The sequence below is a fragment of the Pseudopodoces humilis genome, chromosome 9 (assembly GCF_049639895.1).
Source record: "Pseudopodoces humilis isolate 2021_Gansu_Grassland_sample_001 chromosome 9, ASM4963989v1, whole genome shotgun sequence".
NCBI classification, from domain to species: Eukaryota; Metazoa; Chordata; class Aves; order Passeriformes; family Paridae; genus Pseudopodoces; species Pseudopodoces humilis.
Window position 1 is genome coordinate 19,712,397 of NC_142208.1, and position 23,111 is coordinate 19,735,507.

The 23,111-nt window shown below is 36.6% G+C and overlaps 1 protein-coding gene across 3 annotated transcripts in view; it reads right to left on the reverse strand.

Annotated features, from left to right (window-relative positions):
* Positions 1-4,820: 4,820 nt before the first annotated feature.
* The window catches only part of HTR7 (5-hydroxytryptamine receptor 7), a 29,391-nt gene continuing 11,100 nt past the window's right edge, over positions 4,821-23,111 (reverse strand). Inside the window, exons 3-5 of one of the 3 annotated variants that reach the window (XM_088059804.1) lie at positions 11,527-12,273; positions 11,224-11,226; positions 4,821-5,478 (exon numbers count right to left, since the gene is read on the reverse strand). In XM_088059804.1, the coding sequence (XP_087915930.1) occupies positions 5,442-5,478; positions 11,224-11,226; positions 11,527-12,273 (787 nt within the window). In that variant the 3' untranslated portion in view covers positions 4,821-5,441. Of the gene's footprint in view, positions 5,479-10,922; positions 10,978-11,223; positions 11,227-11,526; positions 12,274-23,111 lie in introns of those variants that run through there. The other 2 variants (XM_088059805.1, XM_005520609.2) reach the window with 2 other exon arrangements.

The following is a 23,111-nucleotide window of genomic DNA, read 5'->3' on the forward strand; positions in this document are numbered from 1 at the left end:
AGAGAGGTTCTTAACATTTCTCATTTTAAGCATAGATCAACCTGAGTTTCACCAAGTGAAAGACTCTTACGTGGTTAATCTGCACTGGCTGTAACTTGATCAGAAATCATTTTAAAAAGGGCTTCATATTCTTGCTAAAAATTATATGAAGTTCAATAGATATCCAGCTTGAGAAGAATAAACTTTCTGAGCTCCTATTCCTCGCCAGGCCGAGCTTTGGGGCCAGCAGTGCTGCCAGAGCAGGGATGTGCTGGCGAGTGCCGCATCCTGCGCGGTGCCCAGGCGCTCTGCTCCTTCCCCATGGGCACAGGGAGTGCTGCTGGGGAGGGAAGCTGCCTGCTGGCCCACTCCCCCCGTGTACAGCTGCCTTCAGGAGCTGGCAGGGAGCCCCAGACTGAGGACACAGATACAACCTGCTCTTTGCCTTTCTTCTGGAGAATGGCACGTACATGCTCGGTGTCTCAAACAGGGCTTTTCTCTGATGTGATTTCCCATCACGGCTTCTGCTGCTGTTTGTGTCTTTCATCTTTCCTGAAACTGGTAATTGAAACAATAAGAGATGAGATTTGTTCAAAACAACTGAAATTGTTACATGAAAAATGGGGTTTTTGATAGCCGTTTCAAAACACCCTCTCTTCTAAAAATCTCTTTTATAATCTGCTGAAAAAAAATCAAAATATCATCTCTGGCTTTCTTACAAATTAAAGAGCATTATTGGCTTTTTTTATTCAGCTGGAAATAATTTCTGGTTTTTTGGCTAAATACCCAACCACAATAAGTGGTATTTTTAACAAAATAATTCATATAGGTAGTCAACCATAGGAAAATATTCTGGCTAAAGAAATAAGCATTGATTTAACAGATTTAAAAATTAAAAAGGCACTAGTATGAATGAAATGCATTCCTAAACATAAACATAATAAATAAAACACCTGAATATAATTTCCTGAGGCTGTCCCAAGATGAATGCCATCTGTGCATCCATAAAATAAAAGATTATCATAGACAAGAGGTTAGATGATATAATTCAAGAAATTGGACAAAATATGCTGGCTAGTCTGAGCAGTCTTCTCTGGACTGAAATGCCAATAAAATTTTTCAGCATTCACCCTTCCCTGCAAATGCTTGTATAGATGAAATCAGCTTTTGTTTAGGAGTGATCAGTCTCAACCTGCTCCTGTGGCCCCTGCCAGGGCTCTCTGTAGCAGCACTTGTGCTGAGCAACCAAACCACGCTTTCTTCAGGAGAGAAAATTAGAGATTAAAAATCTCTCATTCTTTCAGTTCAGCGCTATCCAACAAGTATAGGTACTTTCTTCAACATTGAATTAATTACAGTGAGGATTTTACATTAGTTGGGCTGAAAAAACCCAGACATTTTTGTAGATGAGAATGTCTTCCATGTATCTAAATTAAAATCACTTAGACAAATGGATTCTCTATTTAATGTAGCATTAGTTCAAAAAAAGCACATGACACAGGGATTAGTATTCAGTAGACTCCTTATTTTATTGTATAAAAGTAATTACCTTTTAAATACTATCCAAATTAACATTTTAATATTCTTCTAGGCTTATACATTTTAAAAGCACTCGGTTCCTAATACAGAAGAACCCCGTTTCCTTTTCTGCTAAATTAGTCTGCTGTATAAATTTGAATAATTTGCAATGCAATTGGCAGCAATTCTTTTTATTACAAATAAGACTCATATTACAACAAAAGATACTCAATGTTTTCAGCACAGGCCACTTAGAATGGGAAGAGCTTAATTTCATTGTATTTGTATTTCTTGGTAAGCTATTTGGGGAAAAGAGTGTTTTATGTTACCCATCTTTATGTTTACCAGACCTTGTCAAGGTAAAATATATGACCCAAAATGGAGTTCCATCTCAATCCTCTGGTGAATTTTGCATATTAAAAGTCCCAGCTGGCTGAAATAACAGATAGAATTCACTTTAATCTATTAAAATTGAGACCATCTGACTGTTTACATGGTATATGTGGATATGATTTTGTGCTTTCACATAACATTTTTTATCAGTGTATATTGTGATAATAAGAAAAACTCTTATCACTGAATTTAATTTTTGCTCAGGTCTGAAGCAAATTAATCATTTTGTCATGTTGATAAAACCAAATAATTTAGTAAGACCTTAACAGTAGGATCAGGGGGACAGCTAGGAAAAGGCTTTAAATTTATAGAATATAAGATTAATCTGGAAAAAATCCAAATGATAAGTGAAGTGCAGGAGAGATATAATAAAGCTGTAGTAGACTCATCCACCAAATATCTCAGCAGTCTGTTAACCACAGGAGTACATGGGGCAAAGACAGGATTGGGTGGATATCAAAAGATCAAGGGGTGTGCAATTTTTTAAAGTTATTTATTTTATTAAATGACAATGATAACTGATAAATGCCATGGTAATAACCACAAGGCAGCCCTGTGAAAATGCAAACTGCTCACTGTCACATCCCAGAGCAGGTTTTAGAGAGAGAGCTAGAGAGGCATCCTCTGCAGATCCAGAGGAGTGGTTCTGAGCCTTGTTTCTGGCATCATCCACGCTGTTGTTATTATATCCACGTCCTGGGTACTTGGATTATTATCTCAGTGTGAGGCAGGCCCATGTGCTGTCCTTGTTCTGTGGGCTACAGGAACTACTGAAACTCCTTATCCCAACAGGCTGTCTCATCTCCTGACCTCTTTTGATCAGCTCTATTTCCTTCCTAATCCTCTAAAATATTGTGTGCATTATTTGCTGGTATTGGGCATGCTCTTAGCCTTGGGCCGTTCTCCTGGCTGCTGTGTGGGTTTGTGCATTGGTTTCAAAGGTGACAGCCCTGACAGGTACAGCAGAAAAAAAAAATGAGCTTTGTCTTGTATGGCAAAGTATCAGAACTGTGTAGTTTCTAATGTTCTCTGTGCTGTTTACGTGTCTGAAAATTCCTGGGCGAAAAGCTTTTTGTGGAGAAACAGGTAGAACTGCAACTTTACAGGGCTGTGATGCCACAACCTGTCCTAAAATATCCTCATCATTTCTCTGAGATTCTGGGAATGTAATAGGCAGTAAAATAAATAAATGTTTATCAGGTAATTATAGATTCACTACCTTCTTTTCATACATTTTTCATACATTCACCCCAAAGTGCAAGGGACATATGTGTGTGTTATATTTATGTATAGATATATCTGCAAAGAATTGTAGCTCACTCGCAGCTAAAAGCTCTGACTCTTGCCCTCTATTAGGTTTCTCTTAAAATATACATTTTCCCTTAAGCTTAAAATAATGACATTAAAAACCCATACATTTTCACAGAAAAATTTTACTGGTGGCTATTTTTTATTTGGGTATATATTTTTAATCATTTAAAATATTCATATAATGTATAATTTTTCCATTTCAGTTCAAGTTAAGGTTTTGACACAGCATTGTGAGCAGGGAAAATGACAGTCTAATTCAACAAAGTAAAATTGTTTCATTGCCTTTGTGAAATGGACTTGCAACTGAGACCATAAAGCTTGAAACAGAGTTTCAGAATATTGCCACTGCCCTTCATTTAAAGGCTTGGGTTCCTTTTTTTTAAAAAGTAAGCCCTCCCCCTTTTTCGTCTTTTTTATTGTTACATTTATGAACCTCTCATCTCCCTTTCTCCTAGGTTCAGTTATAATATTATCTGCCAATGTAGTTTTGCCTTCAGCTGAGTTCCTCTGAACGTATTCTCATATAATGCAACCAGAACTGGTCCACTGGCCACCGACAAGAACTGTCCAGTTTCCTCTTACTTACTTCAGGTTCACCAAGTCAAAAGCATTTCTGTGTCATTCCCTTTGGAAAATAAAATAAACTGATTTTGTTTCAGATGCAGAGTTCACAGTGAGCAGTCATATCAGTAAAATACTGAAATGAGCCTTGCTGACCTAGTGAAAGCAAAATCTGCTGCTCTGGTGCTCTCATGTAACCACAGCAGTTATCTTAGGGTGCCAGGATCATGTGGAGAAGAAGGATTAGGCTCTCTCTTATAGGTTTTACATAGGCTTAACATATATTTTATTTGCTTCTTATGCTGATCCTTTGTCAATAAGAAATTAATTGGCCTGTTCTGCTGTGTCAGACTTCTTATTTAGGCAGCTATGGTGAACTTTTATATTAATTTAAACAAAGAAAATTGAAGTCCCAATGGCACATGTAGCCACTGTGTGATTTACCAGCAGCATTTTGGTTGAACTGCAAGTAAGGGACTAAGATATCACAAATCCCACAGCTGTGGAAATAAGGCAAATGCTCATCCAGGTGTACCTTGAAAGAAGACAGACTTTGGGAATGGGATATGCTTCTGCATTGTGCACTGTATAACTGTGCATAGTTTAGAAACTCTGGAGGGAAATTAATATGAGAAGTTAAAAAAAAAACCCAAAATGTTAAAAGCTACACTTAAGGAAGAATGCCTTGAATCAATTTTCCCTGGGAAAAATGGTCATTTATGCTCATCTATTTCATTTTTGTCAAGCCAAAGGGATCTGTTTTAATTATAACAAATCATTGGCAGAAATAATACATCTTAAGCAAATTTTCAAAAAAAAAAATCTAAAAATTCTCTCTCTAGCCAGTAAGACAAAAAGCAAAGTGCTGTGGAAATTCTCCAGCCTTTTATACATATTTGAGTTGAAATGACAGAAATTTATAAATTGGCAGGTCATGAAAATTACATTAAAGCAAAGCAATCATATTTGTAAATTAGCAGCGGTGTAATACATGTGAGTTCTAATTTTGTCCCTTTAGTCACTGCATAACTGAAAGCAGCTTTTTACAAAAGTTTGGGGGAACCAACCACAAGTATGCTAAAACAGACATTTACTTAATACAACAGAAATCTTTAACAAAAAATTGGTCTTTTATTGTTGTCATTCTCAATCCCATTGCAGGTGTACAGCATCTCTTTAACACAAGCTCTGAAAGCATCCACAGAGACAGCATTTGCTTCAAAACCTCTTTTTTCTAGTACAGCAAAATACATTCAGTATCACTGACAATCCCTGAATATGAATACCAATATTAGGATCCACAAGCATAATAAGCATACAAATGTTGTTCTACATAGTTTAATATGGTGGAAATCTGTACAGCGCTTTATCTTTGAGTTTTAGTGGCATTGCCCCTGCCCTGTGTCAAACTTATTGCTGAAATTATTTGGCTTTCTCAGGCAGAAATCTATTTTCATTTGTATGTAGCAGCATTTTCCTCCACAACAAACAAGTGAGTACTTCCAATAGAAATATATTTAATGTAATGTATTGAGCTCATGGAATATTTTCAGCACATTCCCATCAAAGGAAGATGAAGTAGATTTCATAAATCTATCCAGTTCTTTGGAAGCCAACTCTTCATTTTTCTTCTTCCTGTTCTGGCTTGACTTTTTCTGGCTGCTTTGAAGCACATTTGGTCATGACTCTTTTTCCCTGGAGAAATCAGAACTTCTCCTGTTTTTAAAAAAGTGGATGAATTAGGTGAGAAATTCATGTCTATTGAGATAATTCTCTAAAATCCCGTACAAATGAGGAAGCTTGGGCAAAGTGGAGCATTCTGGGGGCTTCCAGTCCTTTGTATGCATCGTATTTCAGGTCATTGTGAGAACTGAGGAAGCTCTCAATCTGTTTTACACAATTCAGTGGCAAAAGCCCTAAATTCCTTCATTAAAGGAAAGACTTCTTCCTTGCTTTCATAAAATTGCCTACAGACAATGAATTACTGCAAAATCTTTGCATGGAATATACAAATTCCTGCCTCTCTCCTCAAGCTGGGTGAAGGGGAACACCACTCTTGTACAGAGAGGCTGAAATGTTGTAACAGAAACATCTTCAAGATTACAAGGCAGGGTTTCAGGGCATCCCTCTCCAGTCTTGCAGCAAGGTACTGTTTTGTCTTGTTTTACCTCCCTGTTGAAGCCATGGAATTATTCATATCTCTAACTGCATCAGGAACAGGCATTTTTATAGACAAACCTGCATTCTGACTTATTTCAAATATTTTATTTTTATTTTATGTATTTTACATCCTGGCAAAAAGTGATCCAAATTAAAGGAAGGCTGGTAATTATACCCAAGTTCAAAACTTCATATAAAGGAAAGACAAAGATATTTTAAATCCTATGTTTTAGGCAATTGTAGATTTTCTTTTAAAGCAAGAATAAAATTCTGGATTTTATATCATTTTCCCTAGAGCATGTTGTTTTTCTCTTTTCTGGGCTGATAGGAGATTATTTCAGAAAGAAAACACTAATATTAAAAAAAAATATTTTGTCGCATTAACTTTATGTGCATAATTGAACTTCTGATTTCTTTTATTTTAATGACAAGTGAAAGGTCCTTAGCATGATTTTCTCTTGCTGCATTTACTTCTTTCTTTGAAGACAGAAATAAAATTTATGGATTTGTCAGCTTTTGCAACTATTGTTGGAAAGTAAATGTTCATTCCATTTGCCTAATTTTGTATTTTCCATTTTGGACAGTAGATTTGACTGAGGAATCCCTGTTGTTTTAACACAGGGTTAGTTTAGCCAAAAATGCCAAGTTTCTGAGACAATAATGAGTTTATCCAGATGCATTCTTTTATATTTTTCCATGCTTTAAAAGAGATTTTTCAAAAGGGCTGAACTAAGTTTACTTCAGCGGCTTGCTTTCTCTTCTCTTGCAAAAGGTAAAAATAAGTTTACTGTAAACACAATTTTCTGGAACTAGCAAGACCACACAAAAACTGAATTAATGAAATATCATTAGTTTTGACTGAGTAGATAGAAAACTAAAGACAAAATATTTATTCAGTCTGGTGTGTTGGTTTATAAAACTGTATGATCTCTTTTGGAAACTTTGATACATTTGTATGCATTTTTTTCTGAAGTAACTCTCTATGCAAAAGATGGCAAATGAGAGAAATTATAATTTAAATCAGTAAAGTCACAAAGTTACACAAATCATCAAAATATCATCCTCAACAGTCACCATATATTAATATCTTTTAGAAATAGCTCAATGCGGGTTTTTTAGCTTGCAGCACTTAGAAATTAATCTGGGAATCATAAGAATCTTTCCAGTTTTCAGCAAGTAAAAGCCATTCTGTCCTTTTTTGAGCTGTCCCTATGTGAGAAGGGATTTGGAAAAATAGCAGAGTAGCTGCTTTTTGGGTGTGGGGAATGACAGGCCTGTTTGGCAAAATGTTTAGAAAGTGGATATAGAAAACATAATTCACTTCAGACTCATTCTGAACCCACTCTTTAGTGGCAATAACAACCTTAGGAGACTTAAAACCACGAAGAGGGATCTAAGTTTGTAATTCTTGCAAATATTAAAGATTATTCTTCTGATTCAGTGTTTCTCAAGCTATTTTTAAATTCACTTGGTTGAGCCCTTTTCTTAAAGAAAAAAAAATCTAATCCTCATAGTCCCTGCCTCCTCAGCATTTGAAATAAGAGGTGCCTTCTATTCCAGGATATTAATAATTTTTCATATTAAAACCATTCCCCAGGTCTCTTAATTTTCTCTTTTCTCTTTCTGTGTCTTCCTGAGAAACATGTTAAAAACAAGACCTACTTCTGAAGAAAACTGTGGAGAGGATTTGATGACACATTGATCTTGCACTTTTTCTGAGGATACTGTAATTTAAATAGGTTTTTTTTTCCTGAAATATTAGAAAAATAATATGAAAATTCAATAGCTAGGGGAAAGCACAAAAACCAATTGCATTGCTTCTAACACCTTCCAGTTCTGTAACTGCAGCATCCTTGCTCATTAATCCAAAACTTAAAATCCAAAACAAAAATCCAAAAACTTAACTCAGTAATGTTCTTTTAATAATGCTGCACTGTTTGGAGCAATGGCTGCTGGAAATCTGTTTTCCTACCAGGAAGCAGGGGTGAAAGAGTGAGTGGATTTTGTCTGCATTACTTATAGTATTAATTTGATGAATAATTCCCTCCTTTATGTCTCATTGCACTAGATTTATTTGCCACCCTTCGACACATCTTTCTGCAAGTGTTGCTGGCTCCAAGCAGAGCATGAAAGACATTGTTTTTCTTTTAATGAAACTGAAATGTGAAGCAATAGATGCAAAATAACTATAAGATATTAACATCAATTCGTATGTTTTACTACTCTGCTATTTCCATTACTACCCAGTCAGACTCTTGCTAAACAGAGGAGTTTGGCAAGTGCCAATCCTGTGTTTAGTATTAGATGTACAGGCTGGTAGGTGGTGGGAGCTGGAAAAAGTGTTAGGAACGAGGTTCCTACCACAGACAGTCTCCCTCTAAAAAGCAGGGGCAGGAGGAGTACAATTCTCACTTTCTCCCTCCTCACTTAGTCAGTGTTTTGGTGGCCTGCCTATGCTCTGGTTCCTGGAGTCTTTTATTTTCATTTTTTTCACAGCCCTGTCTATCTGATTCACCCCTCTGGCTTTCCTCTGGAAGCACATACAGGAACTCACAGACCACGAGTGCAGTCTCTTCTTGGATTTGCTAAGAGCACATGTTGACATAGGCTTCTCATTCACCCATTCTTGTATTACCCCTTTGTCAGATGTGTAGTGAATTACCCAAGTGAAAAATGCTACTGCTGCAGTTAGATATTGTGATGCAGTTCTATTTATTTATCTTTTTAAAACATGGAATGTCCTATTCACGCGCCCATTATTTCCTTCTTGTTCTTAAAGCCTCTTTCCATTATAATTCTTTCTGAAAACATTCTCTTCTTCTCAACTTCTTTTCTTCTCTGTGTGATTGAGCAGTGGGACATTCTTCTAATCTTGACAACTTCTTTACTTTTCCCCTAAAGTACAGCTCCATCTAAAAACACTTTCCATTGGTCTATATTTTGGTTTGGGTGTATAAAGAAACTTTGTACTAAGTCTTTTGGTGGGTTTTTTGGTGTTTTTTTTTGTTGTTGTGGTAGTGTTGTATTGGTTTTTGCCTTTCGGTGTGTTTTTTTTTTGTTGTTTTGTTTTGGTTTTGTTTGTCTTTTCTTTCTAAACATATCCAGAGATCAAATATGGATGTCTCCAAAAACTTTAAGGATTGGTATACACACCATAACAACTCTTATTCCTTCCTGGTCTCTCATTACCTGAAACAGATGGTAGAGGAGAGCTGGACTCCTGCAAGATGTTTTCCCAGAGGAAGGCAATTGCCTTTAGTGACAGCTGGGCAAATGTCAATTTCTGACTCACAAGACACATATTTCATTAAAAAAAAAAAAAAGGAAAATTCTTATTTGGAGGAAACACAGCTTCTCAGGCTTTCCTGCAGAATAAAAATGCTGGAACTTCTGTCCAGAATTCTAAAATCACCTTGTGAGTTTTTATAGTCCCACTTGGAGCCTTCCCAGATTCATCTATTTGTATATTCCCATATATAGCCTTACACAGAAAAGAAAAACTTACAGAAGGCCTTGAAAACTCCTCACTTATGCTGGAAACAAGCAGACAAACAAACAAAAAATCCCGCTATTCTGATAAGTAATAAAGAAGCAACAATAATTTCATGTTGAATATGGAAAACATGCTTGAGTTAACATGAGCTCTACTCCATACTCCAGAGTTTGTGGATGCTCTGGGCCCAGATCTCTTCTTGTCCCTGTGCTTAATTGGAACATTTAAAAGAAACAGGATTGTCCCACATCAATTTGAAATTTTAGAAAATCTGAATCTTTAGAAAACTGTTTTGAAGCTGGAATACAGCCTCTTACTCTGTGATTCTCTTCTGAAAATGAGGCCAAAATGTACTCCTTACTGTAGTGTATGAATGCATCTGAAATTACTGAAGCATGTTTCAGTACACACAGCTCAGCACATCAGTCCCAGGGCTTGTCTATGTGCCAGTCAAAGGTTCAAGTGTTTGCAATTACGTCTGTAGGCTTGGAACAAGGGATCTGGCACTGACTGCTCCCTACTTAGCCCAAATTAACATCACTGAACTCATTTAAGTCATTTTGGCTTCATACTTAAGAAAGTGGGGACAAAAGTTAGCCTAAAGTGTGATTTGATGCTGAGACAATTTGATAATGAACATGTCTTCTTACTGATGTCCAGATATCTGAAAAAGCAGATCAAGTTCTGAAGAAATCTTTGTTCACTTATGTACCTTCACCCTCTGCTCCAGCTGGAACAGGGTGTGCACTGCAAACTTGGGCCAAAGAACTCATCTTGATCTTATGAGTTGTTTTATTATTTTGACTTATTGTAATAGTATCTTACACAATTGCTACATGTTATATTAATACATTACTAGTAATATATTAATATAATCAATATGTTTATTATTTATTTTTAAATTAAAAAATTGTTATACTATTTGGCCCTGCTGGGCTGATGGAAGAGATGTTACCAAAGTCAGGAGAAGTAGGATAACATACTTGGACAAAATGCAATGGTGGTAGAAAAAGCTAGAACCAGAAAAAGTAAATTATCTTTATTTGTACACACAGCAAGGCTTTAAATGACTTTAAGTAAAAGTGATGATTAAAATAAGTTTTTAAGAATAAAGTCCAGATGCCTCTGAAGTCATAAGGTCTTATGTTTATTTTTTCCTTACTGACTCCAGAAGAGAAAGAAATCCAAAAGAGTAGAAGAGCTTTCAAATAGACAGTAAATGAACTACTGAAGTGGAACAAGGACTAGCCATACATCAACAGAAATGGCTTCAGCACAGACAGTCTCCATCTAGATTAGAGAAGTGCTCAGCTGAGAAAGCCAAGAGAATTAAAGAATTAATAGATGGACAAAGACCAGACAGATCCTGAAATAAACTGTAATCAGACACATTTTTTATGTTAGAAATATAGCACAGGATTACCTGGTGTGATTTGCACAGCAGCACTGCAGCTAAGTGTGCTGCGTGGCTGCATGCAGCAGTAGATGCTGGTCCATGTGACATTACTCAAACTCTTACAATCAAATTGGAAGTGTAACAAATTCTTTCAGTGCCAGAGTTGCTGTGCAAAGGCAATATTAAATTTCACAACGTAGTTCATTTCCAGGCAATCCAGTAAAGCAATATTTAATGGGCATATGGGGTATTATAATAAAGAATATATCTAAGCAATAGAAGTTCTTTGATTCAGCTTCTTCTTTAATGATTTTTGTAATACTAAAGTGGAAGGAAATTAACTTTTCACCATTCTCAGGTCTTCATTTCAGCTAAGAATCTCTAGGACACAAGATGCATCCAACATTCAGACCTACTAAACATTTTTTGGGCCAAACAAATGAGTTAGGCCATTTTTCCTCACTAACAGCTCAAACATCCTGCACTACATTTCACTTTTGTCCTTTCTTATATTCCTCTTACACCCAAATTCTTTAGATAATGGTCTTGTTTTTCCAGGCTGATTAGGACTGGTGGGCTCTACCTCGTTTCTTGATGACTGCATTAGTAGTGCTCAAGCAGCCTGGTTCTTCCTACACACTTCTTTCAAACCTGTGGGGAAAAAGCTAATGTGATAAAACAACAAATTACCACAGTAGAGGATGAGTGACCTTACAGAACAAATTCTGGCTTTTCTGCAAGCTTCAGAGCCTCGTGCATCCCTGCGGCTGAGAGTTTGCGGTTGATATTCCTGTATCTGCATTGCAGCAGGTTGCGATAGGTTGTCCTCAGGTCCCGGTTGAAGAAGGCATATATAAAAGGGTTAATGAGAGAGTTTGCATAGCCCAGCCATAGAAATGTTCTCTCCACCCAGAGTGGGATGCAGCTGCACGCTGTACCACAGATGAAGGGCCTTGCAGTCGAGAGGAGGAAAAAGGGCAGCCAGCAGACTGTGAAAGCCCCAACAATAATCCCAAGGGTGGTGGCAGCCTTCTGTTCTCTTTTGAAGATGGAAATGTTTTTCTTGTCATGCTTTAGGAGTCGTGAAAAATTAGTACATTCTTCAGATTCCTTGTGCAGTTTTACAAGTCCATTCACAGAAATCCCTTCCATTTCTTCCAGACGGGGGAAACCAGTGAACTTGTGTTTAGCAGCACTCCTCCTGGCAGCTTTATAAATCTGATAGTACATGAAAAGCATCACTGACATCGGAATGTAAAATGCAACTGCTGTGGAGTAAATGGTGTAGCCAAAGTCTTGACTGATGAGACAAACCTTTTCATCATTTACATTCTGGGCCCAGCCGAAGAGCGGGGGAATGGTGATAGAGGCAGATAAAAGCCAGACACACAGGATCATTTTGGCCATACACTTCCCATTCTGCCTTACAGGGTATGTAAGAGGTCTTGTTATTCCCAGGTACCTGCAAGGATAACACAGAGTTACTACAGAGGTTAACTGTTAAAAATTATCTCACGTAGTCTGCCCTCGACCAAAATCTTTGGCCAAGTTTTCTGCTTCATAATTTTCAGTCCTCTCTTTGCATGTATTTCCCAGCTTTAAGTCCATGTGTCTTTCATGTCAAAACTTATAGTGATAGTATGAGACATGAAAGGTCTTTTACTCCAGAAGGAAATCTCCCATTGGCCATAACAGGCTGTGATTTTTATGCATTTATTCAACCTTCACGCACATAAAAGCATATTTTGGCTTTTAAGAAAATTCTGAGACCTAAATTTTATTTTGCTACCTTAAGAAATCTTGGAGTGTAGAAGAATGCTCATCCCACAAAGTCTATCACTTTTTGTATTGAGTGGATGGTTATAACAAGCAAGCATTCATCTTCACTCTTCTTACATATGCAGCAATTAGGAGGAGCCCTGCCACTAAACTGAAATGATCTTTCTTTCCTTCATGTTTCAGGCAGGAACAACAAACTGTGAACTTATATCAAGAGTAGACTATTTCAGTACTAAAATAATTCTTTTAATCATCACTTAACTAGAAAGAAAAGATGTTTATTCACTATCCAAACTTTTACTGAAAAAATTAAAATCTGTCCCAGTTCAAGAAGACCTGAGGAAGAAAACAGTTTTATAGACAAGAAAAATGTTTATAATGGGTCAATTTTTCATAGAAAAAAAAAGGTCTGTTGACAACTTTTATGTTTCCTAATTTGTGGAATTTTAAACTAAGTATCTTTTTCTAATTACAAAGTATTACTACTGCCCTATATAGCTGGGTAAGGATATCCTAAGTTTGAATTTACTTTCAGCTATAGAACATTTCTGTATTTCCTCTCTAGCAGTGGGAATTTTCTTGCATGGAATTAGATGCATTTATTTAGACCTATGATTTTTAGTTTAGATTTTTAGTTTCAATTTTTGCTTCTGCTCAGCTGGAACTTACCTATGAGTTACTGTTAATATCTCAAATTGTTCTTTTTTACTTCCTCCAATATAATTTAGGGAAAATCAGTGTGATTTGTTTTGATACATGTAAAAGAAACTATTTCAAATCAAGTTTCTGAGTAATGTTTTGGTTTCAAAAGATAATGTTTCAAGAGATAATGTTTCAAGAGATAATCAGTGTTTAATCATATTGTGAAGGTTCTGGAGTGTCACAAACAAGAGCTATAGCAATGTGGTTCAAAATATTTTGGGGGAGCATGTTTTCTCTGTCTATTCACTTAGCACATCAAATACGAGATTTGCCTGGCTCTGTGGATTGGTGCATTGTTCATTTTACTGCAGTGCAGTAAATCATGGCCAGTGCTCTTGCTTTATAAAAGCACCTGGGTATAGCACAGTTATGAAAGTAAAAGAAACATGATTTAGTGATCTGTTCCAATGAGTATCAACAATCCTGTTCAAGCATGTCACTGGTTTTATACTGCTATTATGACAAGCATTACTCAAAGAACAAGTAAATTACAGCAGGTCAGTATTTTGCCAGTGAATCTGTGCCTGGAGGGGCCATGAACTGAGAATTCTTATGGGAATTGTCTGGGATCAGAGCAGTGCAATCCATGAACCACACTGTTAAAAAGGGCTGCTCCTTGTGCCCCTCACCATCAGCATTAGAATAAAGTCACTGGCCCAGCAGCCAAGGGCATCATGCAGAGACCAAGGAGGTTCCTGTTTTATAGCACCATGGCCAAAACCATTTTCACTCCCAAGGAGCTGAGTGTTCCAAGGTGCACCAAGACATGGAAGAGATAGTGCAGTGAAATTTCAGTTTTAACTAATTCCAGTATACATCACACAGCTTTAAGCAACGCAACTGCAGCAAGGGTGAGCTCTCAGCTGCAGACTTTTGGGGACAAGAGTGGCCTACCCTTAAAATTTGTCTGAGAATAGCCCGATTTAGGTACAAAACAGTTGAACTCATTCTTTGTGGGCAAAAACTTCTTGTCATTTACAATGTGCTGGTTTTAAAAAAATCCTTAAAAAGTTGTTCTGCCTTCCTGAAGAATGCACTTCTAAAGCTGTTACCTAACTGGCCACTAAAAATAACACACTTTTGAGGTGAACTTTATTATGTAGCTAAAAAAGTTAAGCTGGATTTCTGTAAAAATGAGATCTGTGGGCTGCATACTCTGAGTGCCTACTGATGCATTCTCATGCACCAGAATGTAACAAAAAGAATTCATGAAAGCATAAGTATCCTGAAAAGAATGAAAATTCATTAGTTTTGCCCTGGCATCACTTTTTTTGGAGTGTATCTTTTCTTCAGAAATGCTATTTGAAATTAAAATACGTTAATTAACATAAAAATACACCAGCATCCTTTCTGCCTTATTCATTTTGCTAAATGTAGTATGATAGGGAGAAAGAAGTCAGCAGGCCCAAATGAAGGAATGTTATCTTTTAATCTCTCTATATGAAACCCATTACCCTTGAAAACTCATTTGCAACATCAAAATAATGTAAATCACTACTGTTGTCTAATACACTAGAGAGTGTTCAGGGCTTAATAGATTCATGAACTTCAAAAATATTGTGTCAAATTCAGTGGGAAAATATGCTTTTTAATTCTTAATCTTAAACTAGTACTTTAATTAAAAATACTTAAGGTGAATCAGCTGAACTTAACATAATCAAGTGTAAGTAACACCTTGAGATCTTATTACAGGGAAAGAATGAAGTCAGAGTCCCTAAAAAGCCCATTTCATGTGTCTCAGCTATCCCCCACATGAAAGAAGTGTCTCAGACTTGTTATTCTGAGATTTGTTTCTTTCACATGCCACAGATGTTCATTTTGATCTTGGTGAAGAAACTGTGCTTCAGTTCTCACTTTTAAAAGAAGGGCATTGCTATTTTGTATTCTTCCTGCTCTGAATTTCTTCTTCAGACTCTGTGGTTCTGCCAGACAGGGCATCTCTCCATGTTACACCCAGCACAGTGAGGTCTGTATCTAGGTTATTCCCCAAAAGCAGATGAATGGGCTTTATTTCTTCTAAACTGGTCGTGGTATTTTCCATTCAGCACTGCCTGATGCTGCATGCAGAGCACTGAAGTGCAGGATGCTGGACCAGTTGGGCAGCCCTGTGAGAGGCACAACACACACAGCAGTCATGTCCTGCTGCCATTCCAGGATGCTGGGTGAGTGTAAAACACTGACAAGGAAGAAAACGGCACTGCTGTCTAATGGATAGAGCAAAAAAGGATGATGTGAACGCTTTCCTACTGCATCACATATGTGGAAAACAGACCTTTGCTTAGAGAGCTCAAAGTAAACAGCAGAGACCAAGAAGATGGCAAATGGCGAAGGGCAGAGTAAACTTCTTGTTAAATGCATGTGTAAGAACACATGAGCACATCCCTGTTCTGAGCTGGTTTCTTATAATTTCTTCAGTCTCTTCTTCCCCACTGGGGAGTTTGGAAGCTGGTTCTTCTGCTGCTGTCCCACTCAGGTGTGAGGCACACAGTGTGCCCAGCTCTAGGGAGGAAAAATTACCCCATCTTCTTTCTTGAGCTCTGTTTAAATCTGGGATGGGGTAAAGAATTGCCTCCTTTCACCAGCCATTGTGCACAATTGCCATTTGCCTCACACAATGAACACCAACAATGGAAAAGGTAAACAAACAAATCCTTTCCTTTTGCTTTACAAAAATCTGATTCCCTGTGACATAGAATTCTTCCCCAGTATCTCTAAATGGTTAGCCTTTAATGACAAGAAATTGTTATAGAAAATTTAACATAAAACCATTTTAACTATATAAGTCTGCTCCTGAGATCATTTAGCTTGTGGGCTTTTTTCATTCTGGCTTCTCTGCCATCGTTCCTTTACAATGACTACACAGAATAGTTTTTATCATACAGGGCTAAAAAAAAATCTATTATCACTTTAACTGTAGATCACATAGGCACATGGGTCTAGTCCTCACACCTTTTGAAATATCCAGCAAACAACCTCAGACTTAACAACTACATTGACTTAAACAATGGAAAGAAAATAGTAACAGGATGGTCCAATTTGTGATCATGTGTCCTAAATCTTCCTTTCCTATCTCCATTATATGGCTAAAAGATAAAGAAAAAGAGTGAAAGAACTTGCCTGCCACTGTGAGCAAAGTCATAGAGAAATAGAAAACCATACAGTTAATAGAATTAAAATAATTTTGAAGCTTCCTGCCCAATTCAGTAATAAATTGAATGCATCATGACATCAGCATCACTTATGCAGATGTTGTACCACACGTGTAATTCTTTTATAGCCAGATAGAATTCCATTCTAGTTAGTCCACATTTATGTCTCAGAATTCACTGACTTGATCTAACAGATTCCAAAATCAAATTAGATCTTTCACTATCTGACTATGCTTTTATGAAGCAGATTGGATTGCTATGGAATAAGACTAGAAACATTATACTGGAAATGATACAGATATGTATTACAGCTATTTCTGCCAGGAATCATAACATACTGCTTTGTTATCACTTACCATTTGATTAGAGTTGTGCTTAATATGGGGTTCTGTCAGTTCTCCTACTGCTGTATTTTAAGAGTCATAAAACTGCTTTATTCTGAAGACACAACAGTGCTTTCTCCTTTGCTTCTCTGTTTCTCTAGCACAGAAACTTTCTGTCTTCAATATGTATCTCCATGCAGGATTTCTTTGCAAACCCACATCTATAGAATTCTGTTCTGTATTTCACCTCCAGTAATTAACTTATTCTGAAGAATTATGCTGATCTACTGGCTTTTCTTCATTGGCTATGATTCTCTCTTTCATAATTTTTTTCTATTTTGTTCAGCTCAACAATAAGAGACATTTCACAAGAACAGGAGCAAAATGCCATTCCTAAAATCTATCCAGCATTCAAAAATATTCTCTCTAGTATAGTAATGTATCTAGATAACTTTTCTTTTTCTTTTCCTTCAAATCTAAATGTAACAAGTTGAAACAAATACCAAATCTATTCTTTCTGTTGTAGCTATGTCAAAACACCTACCAAATACTGTTTTCTTTTCAAAGATTATGTGTTTACACAATGCAAGAGATGCTCTGTCCCTCAGACTTCCTTTTAAATAAAACAAGGTATACAAGCACACAAACTGATCAGGGAAATACTATTCCCACCACATACTTAAGTAATTGAGACAGAACTGAAAGAATAGAAACACAGGAAGACCTAAATGGGGGATGTGAGCACTGCAGTGCACAGCTATGGTGCTATATATAATGTGACAATTACCTTGTTAACTATTGTACAACAGTACTTTACATTTCTGCAATACAGACTGGCCTTATAATCACATCATGATCACTGCCGGTTTATTGCCTGGGAAGAGGGGCATATTTCAGAGGCAGTAAAATACTTTTCTTAGCAGAAATGACCGAAGTTACTAATTTCAGTGCATGCATGAAACCTTTCAGAATATGAACTGGGTCACTTTAAAACCTAAACATAAAATATCATGCAGTGGTAGAGTGAGATAACAGAATAAAAAAATCAAGACTCTACTCAGTGGAGAGAAAAAGACTTTGATTAGTTCTATGCTCCAACTAGTTAAATGTTGCATCTTTCCTATGCTGTGAATCAGTACAGTTTATAAAAGTCTTAGTACAGTGGTCAACTTCCACATCTTAATCGCTGGAAATCCTAGAAAGCTCTACTTCATCCTTCCCAGCTGATGGTGAATGAACAAATATAAAATATCTTAAAATGTATGTTTTGATATCTGTCCTTCTAGATGCTTATGCTTCATCAAATTTCATCAGATTTCAACATTATTCTTATCATTGAAATGGTGATGTGTTACTTTTGTTATTTGGAAGAATGAGAATGAAATACTTGTTTTGCTTTCGGTGAGGTTATTACTTTACATTATTCCCCTTTTCCTTCTTAATGAAATGTATTTTCCTAAATTCTCTTTATAATAGGATGACCTTCATTTCCACTGCTATAGTGGGTACATATTGAATTTATTCTACATAGTAAGTGTTCTGACTTGATTTTTCTTTTTCTCAAAAATCACTGTAGGGGTTTATTTTTGATGAACTCAAGAAGTGTAGGCTTTCCTGGCAGTGGGGGAGGATTAAATCAATCAAAATTAAATATCTTCATTCTAAAGGAATGTAATTTGCATAGTAGAAGGTTGCTTTCTCCTCTCTTACATTTCTTTTAGTTTTTCTGTGCTTTCCTGGGCTTTCTTCCTTTCATGTTATGTAACTTTACAGCTTCATATTTTTCGTATTTATTTTAGCTAATTTTTTGTACTTTTATTTCACTCATTCTTATTTCACCTTCTTGCTGTCTTATTTCTCTTTCTCTGTTATCTCTGTAGTTTTGCCTCTTCATTTTTGCCTACTAATCTTAGACATCCATTCCATAGATAGGGGGATGCATTCTGTTCTCTTTCTAAGAAATGCATGACACCTGTATTGCCAGAATATGCATAACATCTTTCCATTCAACTTCTACAACCTTACTTCTAATTCTGAAACCATATTGCCCTCTGCATTCAGACCTTGGCAAATTTCTTTCACCTGCCCTCACCCTTTGCCTTTCATTTTCACCCTGCATGACTGTCAAAGCATTTATCACCTGTCACATCTCCTTCTCACCTTCTTGACAAACCTGTTCAGTAGCCTTTCATTTTCCACTGCAAATAACACATTGCTTGGAAGGAAAGGTCCCAACATGTAGTTGCTGATATTTACCTTGCAGCACTATCTGAATGTTAGATAATATGTATTTCCCACACAATATTTTGCAATTACCCTTATGAATATTCTAAATTATAGACTAAATGCTTTTATTAATTCTTTCTGAAGAAAACTGCACATGTGTATTTTCCTTATTCTACCATCACTAGAGACATTAATGTAGGAGATATAAGGAGGGAGGTGGATTTCATCCTGTTTAATCCTTCATCAGCCTCCTAGAAACCAGATACATTTGAAAACTGAAAAGGGTTTGGACACAAATTATTTAGAATTAAGTTGCATTCTGCAATGGGAGACTTATTATTTTAAATGTTTTTCAAAATGTCTGAACTCCATCTTTTTGGGTTTCATCATCACTCGTTTCCTGTATACAAGTGTGGTTTGCTTACTGAGTGCTACAGGATTAATGATACACAAAGCTCAAAAGTGCTTTTCACCCCACTCCTTGATAGATAATCTGTAACACTTCAAAAGCTCTCCAGATCTGGGCAAGTCACACAAAGGAAGAATCATTTTTCTTTAGACTGTTCAACAACGTGGAAGGATGAGGGAAAAATAGAAAAATAATTTAATGCTTTTCTAAAGAAAATGCCTAACTCTGTCAGGGATGTACTACCCACTTCTCCATTTTCACACACACACACACCCTCCCAGATTTAACAAGCTCCTTTATTTAAAACAGATATATTTATTTTTGTGGAAGGAGTGAAGAGTCAAAATGGTTTTCCTAAATTTTTCTTTTTTTTTTTTCCTAAGTAAAAATTATGTTAATCAAAATATAGAATAAAATATGATTTACAATACATACTAGTAACATTTTAGGAATATTCCCTAGAGAAAAACTTCTCAGGCTTTTCAAGAATTATCTAATTTACTGAAAATTTCTTCGTGAAATTCACCATAGTATATACACAAGCTGCTTCACAAGTGCAGAAGCCTGTGAATACAGCTTCATACCCTGTGGTATCATTCAGAGTAGTTGTTAAGTCATTATATCAATCAAGGAGGAAAAGAAAAATCAAAACATCTTCAAAGTGGCAGGTTTTTTGCTATCTTCAATAAGGGGACTTATATCAGAAAACACTATTTCTATTAAAATTCACATTTCAATTTATTCCATATTGAGACCCTTTTTATTATTCCAAAACATTGTAGACCCATAGAAACAAATGCAGTGCATCATGTCAACTGTTATACCTGAGTGTCTAATTACATGGGTTTTTTACATTCATTTTCATCTGTATGTGTATGATGCAGTATTTCATTTTATTAAATTATTACAACATGCCTGGCCTCTTTTTGAGATGGCAGAGAAGGTATTTAACCTTCTGATACTATCTGGGAGACTAAAAGAGGAAAAACTCTTTCTAGGAAAAGAATTAAAGAGGAATTGAACTCTTGCTTATTTCTGTCTGGTTGTGACGTTCATTAGCAACTGGAACGCGCAGGAAAATAGTTTGGAAAAAGCTGGGGAAGAGGTTTTACGTCATGTGGTCTTTGTGTGTCAGTGGAGAATTGGGTAATTCTGCAAAGGGAAAATGAATCTGAGTAAGTGATGTGGCATGGCTGGAGGGAGGTGGTGCTGTCAGTGAGCTTGAGGAGCAGCAGAGACCTTGATGTGAGTGCACACAGTCCAAACGCTACTGAGGTTTCAGCTACTGAGGATGAGGCTTTACCTCAAATGTTGCTTAACAGTGTTACAGGGGACTTATTCTCCCCTTTAAAGATTTGGTTTCTTGAAGCACCAGCTCAGATTAAATCCCTACTCTTTTCAACAGAGGCAGTTTCTGAACAAACAAAAACAAAAATGGAAAATAATACGTTTTGCAGCTAGGAACTGGAAAATCCTCGTTTTCCTTGTGTGTTTCTCCCCATCTCAACCCTCTTGTCCCTCACACCCAGGGGAATTGTCAAAGAATGTATGGAGGCTCGATCTCAGAGCTATGAAAAACTGTATTTTGTATTTTAATCAGTCATCAGACTACCATAAAACAGAAATGGCTAAGGTGATTTTCTCCAACTTCACTACATGAGTCACACTTGGATTGACACTAAACATCAACTTAAAAGGAATTATTTTGAAAGTTATAATAGTGTTTCAAAATGAAAGCCTCCCACAACTTTAACTAGAAAATCATGACTGATGTCTTCAGTACAATTAAATTAAACATTTCAGAAATTTCCATAGTATAAGTGATGAATGAAATGAAAAACCACAGCCCACTGAACTGATAATACCAGTATATTAAAACAAAGTATCCTCAGGGAATAGCTATTTCAATGTGCTGATATTTATGTCCCTTCTCTTCCTTCCTAGAATACAAACAGTTTAAACATAATATCTCCAGATAAAGCACTTAAGGAACAACCCCCTCTAGAATACTTCTTCCCTCCTCCCCCTTCTTTCTTTTCCTCTCTCTGAAGAGACAGGAAAAATGCAGGAAAGACCAGGTCCAAATTCTCCTCTTTGCTTCTTCATGACAGTAATTTTTCAAGAACCCTAAGGAACACCTGTACAGTCATTATGGGTGAATCTCAGTACAGACCTAACCTACTTGGACATTTTTGACTTTGTCCATAGCTGTATTGGCCTGAAGGCACATCTGAATTTTTTTTTTTTAAATCACACAAAAGTTTTGCTGTGTTCCACCGGATCAGCTATGTGAAAATTATAAATGCTGACCTCAAGATTTACTTGTTTGCCCAAGCCTTGCCAGACAAAAAAACAAACTATACCAATAAACTGTGTTACATATACAGGAAAATCCAAGTCTAAAGCAGGTTTCAAAATATTCTTTCAAAAACTTTGGGATATACAAAGCATCTTGTGTAATGTTTATCTAGCTGTTTTTTAAAGATACTGGAGTTGCTTCCCCTACAATAGCAAAATCATTTCTCTCTTCCTAGTATGAATAATTCTTAACACAGGAAAAATCATATCCAGTTTTGGAAGCAGAGGCTTGGGCTGGAGAGTGCACAGCATGAGGGGAAGCTATCAAGGAAGGAAGGCAGGAGGTTAGATCAAATTGTGAGTCTACAATTCAAGAACCTTTTAGAAAACTGCTGTTAACTGTCCTTTCCAGCAGAAACTTTTAGTTCAGTGACTTATCATTAGATAATAAGGTGATTCCTCCCCTGTAACTTATATAAAGGCTATTTTGTGTAATTTCTTGATATTTTAGCAGTGTATTTTCTGCTCAGTATGTGGTGCAGAATGAGGTTATCATGTCTTATCATCTTCCATGCCAATATAAGGTTTACTGTAGCTACCACATTTCTCAACCATATGTCATTTATTTCCTTAGCAGCCATTTTAACTAACATGTTCACTTACAGCATGCTTAAACACCCAGACTTGAGTTCTCCCTTCACATATAATTCTCCTGCCTGCTGTCATTTTTCTCACAAAATATCTCATTAAGTGATATTTTGGAATTTAGTATCAATAAATTGGTCAGGCTGAGCTCTCCTACATAAATGGGAAATAGAAAATTTTCAGGAATTTAATATTACTTTATAAATATTCCTTCCCTTTGCAGTCACTCAGAATCTGTAAATACAGAGTCCCAGGTGCCCTTTAACTGAAGGAGAAGGTTGAAGGAGAGAAAGATCTAGTGATGAGAAGTAACTGCAGCAAAACCCAACCTGAAGTCAGTAAAACTGTACGTTCAGCCTTTCCCAACCTCAGTATTTAGTAGTTCATTTGTCATAAAATTTATTTATTTTTGCCAGCATCCTTTGGAATGAAGACAGTAATGGACAAATGGACACTATTTCTTTCTAGCTAACAAATCCTCCACTCTAATGAACTTTGAACCTCCTGAGTCTTGTTCTGCCAGGCTGTGGTTCCACACAGGTGTCTTTTTTCATCTTGCACCAGTAACATTAATCCAAACCCAGAAGTCCATACTCCCCATTTAAGATGTCACCAGGTACCTTTGTAAAGGTAGCTGCAAGTAGAGATCACTAGACAAGAAACCCAGGGAAAGATCAGCCAGGACAGCGTGTCCTCTTTGTCTAGATGAACATAGGCCTGCCCACAACAAATTTCCATTATGGTGTATTCTTTTTTTCAGCAACATCCT